The sequence below is a fragment of the Corapipo altera genome, unplaced genomic scaffold (genome assembly GCF_003945725.1).
Source record: "Corapipo altera isolate COAL_440 unplaced genomic scaffold, ASM394572v1 231, whole genome shotgun sequence".
Classification (NCBI taxonomy): Eukaryota; Metazoa; Chordata; class Aves; order Passeriformes; family Pipridae; genus Corapipo; species Corapipo altera.
Window position 1 is genome coordinate 97,092 of NW_020885037.1, and position 11,554 is coordinate 108,645.

The window sequence follows — 11,554 nt, forward strand, 5'->3', positions numbered from 1 at the left end:
GCTGCTTCTGCAATCACGTGATTCCCCATTTCTTACACGGAATTTTCCTTACAAGCAGATCCCTGAGTGGTTTGCAAATACCACCATTATTTGATGGGAAGGGGAAACAACAGAGTTGTCCAGATTCACCCACCCAGCCAGCACCAGAGTCAAGAAAGGTCTTTTATGTCCCCTGTGAGCAAGCAAACCCCAATAGCAGGAACATCCCTCCTCTGAGCATCTGCCTGTGGCCTGGGTGAGGTGGGTGTGAGTTTGGGAAGGGGCATTGTGAGGCACTGAGCACCCTCAGTCCCCACAGAAGTAGCTTCCAGTGTTTTCAGAAACTGTGAGGTTTGAGGTGCTTTCAGGGACTGTGAGGTTTTTCCCCTCCTGTGGTGGCTCAGAGCCAAGGGCAAAGGAGGACAGAAATCCTCTGCTGCAGAGGGATGTCTGATTTACAGGCTCATATTGTGGAATTACTGTGCATGGTTTTACACCAGTAAAAATGACCCCATTACCCGTGTCAGCAGGATCTGCACGAGGACCCTGCATGTGCTGCTGGCTCTGCCCTGGCTTTCCAGGACATTGTGTAGGTGTTGTAGGCTTTGAAATGACATCAGAGACTCGGTCCTGGGATGTGCCATAGCCAGAGGAGCTGCCAGACAGGCTGATGTCCTCTCTCCCTGCAGTCAGTGTTTGGTGCTTCAGAGGAAGGGAAGGATTTTAGAAGACAAGAGTTTGCACCATGTTACAGACATCTGCCCTTGTTCCTAGCTTTGAGTGGTTTGCTGAGTTTAGACCACATACACTGGGAAAAAATCCCTTTCTGTGGTATTTCCTAATGAAAATACCTCTGGATGCCACTGAATCTTGGTAAATCCCTGCCCCTAGAGGGTAGGGACCTGTGACACACCTCACCTCCTGCAGAATCCCTTGTTGGAAATTGCTGAAAATTGGAGACTTAAACCCGGGCCCCAGTGGTGGGACCTGTGTGGCAAATGCAGGGACTTCACCCAAAATACTCACCAGTACCTCATGGAGGGAGGGAGCTGCTGTAGGGAGTGGCTGCTCATCCAGAAACAGGTCAGGTGAATCAGAGTGACTGTCCTGGGACTGTTCAGGGAGCTCAGTGAGTTGGTCAGAGTAGATCCATCTGTCACAGATTTGCCAGAGCTACACCCACCTCCCACAGCCGTGGACACCTTTGCTGGGTTTTGCCTGTTTTCTCCCTTTCTGGTGCTGGTGCGTCATGTGCCCTTCCTGGGGGAGCAGAGACCTGTGTAGAACACTCTGGGATCCCTTAGTGAAAGCCAGTGCAAGCACAAAGTTATTAAAGCAAGAATTTACATTCCTGAGCCGAGATGGAAAAAAACTTATGCAATTTGCTCTAGAATGTGTCACACCTCTGGTTATTCTGGTCTGCTGTGGAATTCACTCTGGGTTTGAAGTCCAGCCCTGTGAGTAAGAGAGGAGTGAGTTCCCTGGCATGGAGCTGGACAGAAGTGCTGCCCACAGGCTCTGGCTCCATCCAGACCCAGCCCAGAGCAGGGCAGTGCTGTTGGTGAACCCAGAGCTCGGCCCTTCCCCAGCACTGTGCCCTCAGCTTGGCAGGCTCCTGCTCCTCCTTCCCATGGGGACAATGGAGCCAGCCCTGCTGGCACGAGAAATGACTTTAATAGCATGAGATATTAAAGTGAATACTGTCAGAAACAGCTCCAGCGTGCAGATAAATCTGATGTCAGCCCTGGAGCAGCTTCGGTGCGCTGGGAGTCCTGGAAGAGGTCAGAGGCTCTGGCCTTGTGCCAGGCTAACTCTGGACACAAGTGTTCCCTGGAGGCCAGTTCTCTTTCCTCCCATGCTCCATCTGACACTGCCAGTCTTTCCTGCAGCACTGGCTGATTAACCCCTTCCCTCTTGTCCTCTTTTCCCACCTTGTTAGTTCTGAGCACGACATCTGCCAAGACTGACTCTTTTTCCCAGGGGTTTTGTTTCTCCAAACCCTCAATCCTGGCAGGTCTGACTGCTCCCTCTGAGCTGGAATCAGCTGCTCAGTCTGTGCTGGGAGCTCAGTGCCAGGGTGGCAGCAGCAGCTGTGTGCTGGGGCAGAGCTGCATGAGGGGCTGGGCTGGCTCAGGACTGATTCAGGCTGACCTAAAATTGAGGGCTGTGCATAACTCATGCCCAGCTGAGCCTCTGGGCCTGTCTCTCTTGGGTTTCCAGGTCACACGAGGAGGTGCGGGTCGAGGAGGAGCAGCAGATCAGTGTGGAGCTGGAGCCCAGGTGTGACGTTGAAATCGTGGCTCCTGAAGAAGAAGGCAGAGAGTGAGTGTTCCGGAGCATTGGGCAGCTTTGCAGAGCCCACACAGTGGGGTTTGGGCTGAGGCTGCTTGTGCTGGAGACTTTGCTGGGCTCCAGCTTTCCTGAGAGATGGATGCTCCTCCAGACACCTTGGTGGGGCTGGGTGTGGTTACTTCTGACCTCACCTTTCTGCATGTGACATCTTCAGCTGTTTAGTAAATCAGTCTTGCCTCGCTCCTGCTCTGATTGCAGTGAATAAACTGTCCTTTCTTTCCCCCCTGCAGAGAGGCAGCTTCTTCAGCCTGTGCCATTGTCACATCTCCAGCCACCATAGAGGTGGAGACGGCCAGCCAGGCCTCGGAGCCAGCCAGCCAGGCCTCGGATGAAGATGACGTGCCAGTCACAGACATATACTTTGTAAGAGACCTTCTCCCCCTGCCCCTTGGGGTGTGATGGGGAGGGTTGGACGAGGCTGCCAGTCTTGGTTCAGGGCAGTGAGTGCCCTGTGACATCTTGGTGTGGAACACCTTGAGATCTCAGTGCCGGGTGGGTTTTTGAATGCAGGGAACTGGAGAACTCAGACCAGAGTCTAGTGAGGATCAAACAGCTGTGGTGTGCTGTAGCTGTGCTGCTCTACTTCCAAGCAAAAGTGCTGAAGCGTTCCTATGACAAGCCAAGGTGATGTAGGTGCAACAGGGAGTTTTTTCCTTCCTCAGCCAGAGGTCCTGGCTGCTTTCCTGACACAAACATGGCCTAGACCCATGGGGAAGTGGCTGCAGGGGGTGACCTCGGGCTCTGGTGATCTCCAGCTTTTCCTTTCCCTGCAGGCTGCGTTAGGTGATGCAGTGGAGTCTAGTGCTGAGCCAGGGAGTAAGTTGGTGGTTGGCAGCAGAGTGCCGTGGAGCCTGGCACTGTCCCTCACTGCACTCCTGCCATGGCTGAGCAACTTCTGCAGTCCAGAGAAGAGTTGTTACAGCAACATGTACCTGTCCCGTGGATTCCCAGAGCAGAGCTGAGCATCTGCCCCGTGAGAGCTGAGCTCTCCCCTGTGCCTGGAACCCTCATTAAAAGAGGTGCCCAGCTCCCCCCTGCTCCGACTCATTGCTGTTGGTTCTGTGGTGCTGGAGATGAGTTGAGCCCATGTGATGGGCTCCTTCAGGCTAAACTAAAAATGGCAACAGTGGCCTTTCCCTGGGCTCGTGTGACTCTGCTGCAGAGCTGCTCACTCATTGCCGAGTCACTCTGAGGCTCATGGGAGCTGTGGAAGGAATCAGCTCCGTTTTACAGCTTGTTTGGGTTTTGGTGCATGCTGTTCAGAGTGCAAACAGCTCCTCTAACACCGCTGCTCCCTCCTTGCCTGTGGATGGCAGATCCTGCCCACTCCACTGGCAAGTGTCTTCTAGCGAGGGTCAGCTCCTCTTCTCCCTGTCCCTTGGGCATATGAACTCCCCCAACTTGAGGGGCACTTCACTATCCAGGAGAAAACTCTCTGCAGTGAGTGCTCATGGAGAGTGTGCCTGACTGCTCATCAGCATTTCATACTTCATCTGAGTTTTGCATTAAATGTGCATTGTGTGCTGTGGAGTGTTTGTCACTGCCAGGATGAAGGGAAAAGCTGATTTGGGTTCCCCTGTGTGCTCTCCTTGGAAAACCACTTGAGCTGGAGCTCAGGTGAGGCTGCACCAGAGTGCAGCAGAGTTGGACCACAGCTGCTCCTGCAGGAGTGCTCTGGGTGGTGGGTGAAGGGATGCTGTGTGCAGAGGAGGATTTGGCAAGTCCCAGGGGATCTGATCACTGGAAGTCTCCTGAAAGGAGAGCACTTCATCCTGCTGTTCATCCCCAGGGAACAAAAGTGCAGAGTGTGGCAGGGCATGGGCGCTGCTCTTCCCTGCACGGCTTTCCCACCCGCTGACCCGTTCAGGCCTGGAGTTGTCCAACCCCCTGTTTTTTTGCTTTCTCTTTCATCCTCTCTTTCACATCATCCTTTTTTTTCCTCTGTTTCCTTTCTCACCTCACTTGCCCTGGGTCCACCCAGTTCACAGATGGGAGGTACTGGATTTACTCTCCCCGCCAGCGCAGACTCCGAACTACCTCGCGTTCCTCTGGGATTGTAAGTGAACACGCTGGCACAGCACATAGGGGAGCAGAGCTGCAGCTTTGAAACACTGGGGCCAGCACCCCATTTCCCTGGGCTGCTGGGGCTCTGGCTTGGGTAGGCATTAGGAACCAGCCCAGTAGAAATGGGGAAAGCATACTGAAATCCCACCAGTGGATCTCCCTGTAGGATCTGGGAGAATCATGAGCTCTGCTCTGCTTTTCTGCAGACTGGTGACACAGCTCCTGCCCTGGGTGTCACCCAGCCCTTGGGCAAACTGTCAAGTAAGGGTAGTGAGACCCTGGCACAGGTTGCCCAGAGCAGCTGTGGCTGCCCCATCCCTGCAAGTGTTCCAGGCCAGGTTGGACAGGGCTTGGAGCAACCTGAGATAGTGGAAGGTGTCCCTGCTTGTGACAGGGGGTGGAATGAGATGAGCTTTAAGGTCCCTTCCAACCCAAACCAGTCTCTGATTCTAAGTACCAGACCTGGCCAGAGAGGCACCAGGGCCTTTGTAGGTGATGTCACGCTCAGCTCCCTCAGCCCAGGAAGAGGATTTTAAAGAGACCATTAAGATGTTTTGAAGCTGCTAAAAATCCAGTTGCAAATTGAACCATTTTGGCTTGTGGGGAGCAGTTCATAAACCAAATGAGGCAGAAGCTGCTGCTAGGTCAGGGCTGGTTTCAGCTCTCCAGCCTGTCTCAGTGTCATTAGTGTGCTCCCTCCTCACTGCAGGTGCTCAGTGAGCAGGGAGGATTTTCCTTTCCTAAAGATGCAGGGAGGCATTTAGGGGCTGAACTCAGATTTCAGAGTGCTCTGGAGTTTAGTATTTCCCTTCTCAGGCTCTGGGAGAGCTGCGGGCTCCAGGCAGGGTGCATGGGGAAGCAGGGGCAGGAATGTGCTCCTGGCCATGGCTGCTGGCATGAGGAAGGTGCTGCACCTTTGTGGGCAAAGAAGCAACTCCTCCTGCAGCTCCTCCTGCCCCTGGGCTGGGTTTGGCTGCCCCGGCACTGGGAGGGTTAATGCCAAGCACCGGATGCTCCTTTATCTCCCGCAGCTCCCTCCATGCATCCCAGCTCCTAAAAGGCTCTGAAAGAGACTGGCTGGAGCATGTGGTTCAGTCAGGAGAGATGAAAAACAGGATGTGGGGCAGGCTTGATGTGGTGGGGAGCTTTCCTGTACCTCCGGCAGAGCCCAGTGAGAACCTCCAGGCAGGGGTTTCTTGTCCCTCCTTGCTCCCAGCAGTGTCTGCTCGTGGAGCTGCAGTTACTGGAGGGTTCAGCATGCAGAAACCAGTGCTTCAAAGCTTCTCTGGCTTCTTGTAGTTCCTTGTCCATCATAGGCTGTCACACTCGCCTCCTGGGCTGGGAACCCCCCCAGGCTTCTTCTGAGTATCCAGTCCTGTTTCTCTTCCTTTGCAAACACCAGGCTGGGTCAAAGTGGGCAGTTTCCTCTCTCTAGGAAGAAAAGAGCCTGTTTGCAATGGAAGCCTGGCCCCCCTGTAACCCCGAAAACAGACACCAGCCCTTGGATCTGTGCTGTGTCAGCAGCAGAGTGTGTCTTGTCACACCAATGCCCAGTGTTGTGATAACTGTCCCTCAGTGCACACCCCCTTCCCCTCATTCTTTCCAGGATCCAGTTGTGTTTTGCATTCTATGTTGTACTTGTTCCCATCACCCCACTGTCTCCAAGATCTCAGTGGTAACTTTCCTTTCTGTGGCCACCATCTGCCATGGTCTCACCCCTGCTCCACTGCCTTCTCCAGAGAAGGAGGAAGGCGCAGCAAACAAATCCAGTTTCCCTGTAAAAGCCTCCCTGGACACCAGTTTGTAGCATGCACAGGGCTCTGGAAATGGGAGGGTGAGAGCTGGGAGGAGAGAGCAGGAACCCAGAGCTCTGTCACTCCCTTAGGTAAGTCACTTCCTGAGTCTCTTGGTTTCTCTGGAGCTGGGGTGATGCCATGGCAGGGAGCTGAGGTTTCCCTGGCATCTCAAAAGCTGTAAAAGTCTGTCCCTGCGAGAGGGGAGGTTGTGCCACCCCCACTGCAGCTGGTGCAGGATCCCATGTCCCAGCTGGCAGGGAGCAGGATGTGCTGAGGGTGAGGAAGGCTTCTCTGCCGAGAGCTGGCCCTGAGCTCAGTGCTCTCCCTCCAGGTGGACAGCTGTTCTTACTGTATTGTTTCCTACTCTTTTTATTTTCTCCTTTTATTTTTTCCTCTTCTCTCCTTTGCTCCCTGCTCTGCTGCTGCTCTCCCTGCATTCTCCCCGCCGTCTCTGGCCACTCTGGCAGCCGACAGACGAGAGGAGTTGGGTTTACTCCCCGCTCCACTATAGCGCTCAGCTCCACTCTGTCTCCGATGAGGAGAGCGATACAGTAAGTGTCCAACAACCCTGTGCCGGTGCCCGGTGGGTCGAGGTCGGAGCTTGTGCTCCCTCTGCAAGGTCAGCCTGGCCTCTGGCAGCATGGGGTTCCTGCATGGCTGCAGCAGAGCCCGGCTGCCCCTCGGGCCAGCTTGGTGCTGGCAGAGCCCTGGCCTGCTCAGCGAGGGCTGTGACTTGTTCCCAATCATTTGGTGCAGGGAAAGCTTTGGGGAGCTGAGGTTTTCCAGTCATGTTGTCGTTGCTGGAGGGTGTGGAACAGCCTCTCTCCTTGTGCTGATTGTGCTGGGGAGCTGGTGGGGCACAGACCTGACTGACATGGGGGAGTAACTCTCTTGCCCCTCAGGACAAGAAGGACATGGAGGGGCTGGAGAGTGTCCAGGGAAGGGAACAGAGCTGGGAAGGGTCTGGAGCGCCAGGAGCGGCTGAGGGAGTGGGGTGGGGCTCAGCCTGGAGAAAAAGAGGTTCAGGAGGGACTTTCTTGCTCTCTCCAACTCCCTGACAGGAGGGTAGAGCCAGGTGGGGGTCAGGCTCTGCTCCCAAGGGACAAGCAACAGGACCAGAAGAAACAGCCTCAAGCTGCACCGGGGGAAGTTTAGATTGGATATTAGAGAAAATTTCTTCATGGAAGGGGTTGTCAAGCCCTGGCACTGGCTGCCCAGGGCAGTGGTGGAGTCACCATCCCTGAAGTGTTCAGTATGTGGATGTGGCACCTGGTGACATGGTGAACATCGTTGTGGTGCTGGGTTAACAATTGGACTTGATGACCTTGGAGGTCTTTTTCCACCGTAATGATTCCGTGGTTCTGTGACTCTCCTCTCTCTGCTTCTTGCAGTAATCTCTATGCAGACACAGAAGTCCCAGAGAGCAGCGATTCCCTCTGCAGGTCGATGTGTTCCCTTTTCGTTGATGCAGCCGTTCCAGTGGGATGGGGAAGAGCTTGCTGGCACCAGTATTGCTGCACTGCAGGACCCCGGGCACTGCGTTTCAGGACGGAGCAAAACTATAACCGTGTATTTCTACTCACCCCAGACGTGGGCAGCAAAGAAACCACCCGCTCACCCGCAGCTCCCAGCAGAGAATTCCAGCTGGGTGTAGAGAATCCTGGGTAGTAACACAGTGTTTTCCAGACGTGCACTACCGTAGCTACCTATCCATGTGTGATACTGTGAACCTTTTTAATTTTTTTAATCATGTATTTATTTCTTTTATCTTTGCACAGAGACAGCACAAATGTGCTTTTTTAAACATTTAGTTTACTGCACTTTTTTTTTTTTTTCCATATATTTGTGCATCAGAAAGGAGCGCGAGACCTCACCGGAGAAGGGGTAGGAGCACGTTGCTGGGGAGGGCAGGGACAGGAGTGGCTTCATTTGAGGCAGCAGCGTGGTCTGACCAACTGAGGGAGTCAGGAGGTTTAAGGCTGTCCAGACTCTGCCACGGTTTTGCTGAGTGACCCAAGGCGAGTCACTTAAACCACTCTGTGCCTCGGTTTCCCCTGTGCTGATGGGTGTTCAGTACCCACGTCGTTACAGCACTTAAACCCTGGGATGAAAGGTGCTATGAAAATGCAATGTATTAAAGGCCATGGAATAGAATTACTCCCACGTTACCACAGTCCAAAGTAGCCATGCCAACTCACTTGGATCCAAACTCTCTAGTGACTTCTCCCGTCTGTGACACTGTGTGGGGGCAGCACACAGTCCTGTCAACAGTGACGTGGACTCAGCTCTCCCTGGACGTCGTGGTGGGCTCTGCCTTCCCCCTGTGCTGCACTGCTGCATCACCCCTCCCTCTGTGCTTGGAGTCCACGCTTCATCCGACCAGCTCCACCTGCTCCGGACCCGCAGGCACGGACAGACAGGAACTGGGCACCTCCCAGGCCTGGCCGTGCTGGAGAGTGAGTTCCCTGCCCTGCCAGCCCCACGTGGCGCTCGTCTGGACCCTGATCCTCTGGAGACACTCAGCCCCCCACGTGCTCGTGCGTGTATCCCGGGGTCACCCGTCCCCTCCGCTCCTCGGGGCAGGCAGGGAGCGCGGGCACATCCACACACGCTGGAGGCAGAAGCGGGAGCCTGGCTCTGCCACGGAACTGTGCCAGCACTGCTGTGCTCGTGGACTCTGTTGGACAAAAAGCTGTGTGACTGGGGTGTTGCCTGGGGTCACGTCTGCTGCTGGAAATCACTGCTGCGGGTGTCTGAGAGGGTTTGCTCTGCGGGGGCTGTAGGTGAGAGGGTTTGGTGTCACAGGGTGGTGTTCAGGCTCATCCATCAGCAGGACACACGCCACAGCGTTGTCTGGAATCCAGCAATCCCATCCTCATCTCCCAGAGAGAAGACAGGAAGTCCTTTAGGCCAGAGGGAGCCAGGTCTTGTTCATGTGCTTTATGAACCTCGCTTGAGAAAGAGGGTCAAAATCTCTTTATTCCCATTACAATCTTCACTGTCCTTGGGATTCCTTGTAGAGGGGTGGGGAATTGGGACCCTGCTCTCGGTCCCCCAATCTGTGTTCACAGCAGCACTCGGGAGGGGTTAAGTGGGTTCCAGAAGGTAGCTGGGCTGGTGGGAAGCTCTTCCCTCTGCACTGTGCTGGACTTGGTGAGGATCTTCAGGAACTGATGTTTTCTTGCCTGGAATACGGGACCTGGACTTCCCTGCCCTGCCTGCGGATGTGGAAGGCTGTGGGTTGTGCTTCTCGGGAGCACAGCTGGGGGATTGTGCAAGCTGCTGCTGTTCCATGTATCCATGTATTTACCAAATAGTCTATCAAAAGTCTCTCAAGAAACTTTCCCCTTTCAGTTGCTGCTTGACAGCTCGTTCTCCTGGCTGCAGCTCCTGCCTCATCCCACCTGGGGGGCTCTGCAGGCTTTGGGGGGGGGCTCAGGGGTTAGTGGAGGGGATGTGGGAGCAGTTCAATACCTGCAGCCTCACCTGCCTTTGGGCTCAAGGCAAGAGGCTTCAAAAAGCTAAAAATTTAACCTCCTTTTACTCCAGCAGCGTGTGTAGAATGGCCAGAGGGAGCTGCTCCTGCTGGTGGGTGCTGTGCTGGAGGATGGGGCTCAGGGGGGAATCGGGGTGGGCTCAGGATGTCTGACCCAGGCCCCCCTGGGATCACCTCAGTCAGGGGCCAGAGGGTGTGGCCTCGTCAGGACTTTCCAGCCAGCTGAAATCAAGCATCTTGGTGCAGATGGTGTGAGCACCATTGATGGGGGCTTTACTCCTTCCCCTCATTTTGGGGCTCTCCAAAGCTGCCTGGTCTCTGTGCTGGGAGTGTCCCAGCCCCAACTTCCTTGAGTGTCCCAGAGAATGAGCTTTGTGAGCTGGAGCTGTGCTCTGTCCCAAGAGAGGGGGTGAACCCAGAGCTCCTGCAGCACATTCATTCCAAGCATTGTCTTTCCTTTTTAAACAATCCCTGTGCATTTCCATAATGCCAGACCCTTTGGAGAGAGCAGGTCTGGACAGGGAGGGTTGGTCTTGTGAGAGGGCAGGCAAAGGCTCAGAGCAGCTTTGTCACTGTGGGGGGACAAGGAGGAACCTTCCCTTTAGGGAGATGCTGATCTGAAACACAAACTGCCTCTGTCCAGGCTGGCACAGCCCCTGCTCTGTCACCTGTCCAGCAGGTCAGTGCTGGGGAACTGCTCAGCCTCTGCTTTCCCTGGAGGCTGGAAGGATCTTGGATTTTAAAGCTTGGTCTCAGCCCCTCTCACTGCCACAGGAGCAGCAGGAGCTCTGGGGCACATCACAGGCACTGTCAGTGCTGCCTGGGCAGGAACAGGTCCACAGGGAAGAGCATCAGTCCTTTTTGGGGAAGAGAATCCACACCCATCCTTGGTCTGAATGTTCCTCCAGCTGCACTTCAGCTTGTCCTACATTTGAGTTGCCTGTTCTGTGTCAGGGCTCTCTCTGGTGACCTGCAGGTGCTCCTTCATTAAAGGAGGCACCAGGGTCTTGTACCCTGAGATTTGAGCCCCACAGAGCAGTCCCTTCCCACGCAGGGCTGTGGCCTCTGTGCCACCACTCTCCATCCCCATGGGGCTCTGTGGGACACACCCTGACCTCTGCCTGGGGCTGAGGCTGCAGATGATTTCTTCCTGCCAGGGAGGAGAAAATGGGCACCTGTGTCTCTGGGTTTGCCGTCAGGCTCCCGGTGAAGGCTCTGGGCCAGAGCCAGGAGCTGGTACAGAGACCCTGAACACCCGTAGAGGGGCCCCACCCTGGGCTGCCGCTGCCCCTCCTCGGCCGCGTCAGTGGAACCGCCCTTGGAGGTGTTAAGTGAAGGCAGAGCCCAGGGCAGGCAGGGGCGTTTGCAGAGCTCTGTGCCCCCGGCCCCGCGTCAGGCACAGCCCCGTGACCCCCCTCTCATTCCCACTGCTGCTCCAGCGCTTCCTGGACGGACGAGGACAAAGCCAGGGCGGAGGCGTTCTGGGTCACGTCTGAGTCTTCTTTCTGTCCCTGTCCCCACGTGTGTCCCGTGACTCCCTGTTCCCATGTGTTTCCATGGGGATGTCCCATGGGAAGTCCCTGTTCCACCCATGTCTGTCCCGGTGGCTGTCCCTGTCCCCAGACGTGTCCGTGTGACGGATGTCTGGCGGCGGTGCCGGTGTCGGGAGCGCTGTCCCATCTCCGCTCCGGGGACTCGAGGCCTGGCCGCGCTTTTTCTTCTCTCGGTTGTTTTGGGGATGTTTCCCCTCCCTCCCCGCGGAGCCCCTTCTCCAGAGACCTGTGCTCCGGCGTGATAAAGCGCCCTGCGGTCCGTGCCGCGCTCTCCGCCTCCAGCCCGGGCGCCGCGCGGGGCCCGGCGCCTTTTG

The 11,554-nt window shown here is 55.6% G+C and overlaps 1 protein-coding gene across 8 annotated transcripts in view; it reads left to right on the forward strand.

Moving 5' to 3' along the window:
* Window positions 1–9,544, forward strand: part of PIP5K1C (phosphatidylinositol-4-phosphate 5-kinase type 1 gamma) — a 48,657-nt gene extending 39,113 nt beyond the window's left edge. For 3 of the 8 annotated variants that reach the window (XM_027668337.1, XM_027668338.1, XM_027668339.1), the window contains 3 exons: window positions 2,200–2,301; window positions 2,562–2,694; window positions 3,105–3,861. In XM_027668337.1, coding sequence (XP_027524138.1) covers window positions 2,200–2,301; window positions 2,562–2,694; window positions 3,105–3,293 — 424 coding nt within the window. In that variant the 3' untranslated portion in view covers window positions 3,294–3,861. Of the gene's footprint in view, window positions 1–58; window positions 255–2,199; window positions 2,302–2,561; window positions 2,695–2,841; window positions 3,073–3,104; window positions 3,862–6,658; window positions 6,743–7,582 lie in introns of those variants that run through there. The other 5 variants (XM_027668341.1, XM_027668342.1, XM_027668343.1 and 2 more) reach the window with 4 other exon arrangements.
* The last annotated feature ends 2,010 nt before the right edge of the window (window positions 9,545–11,554 follow it).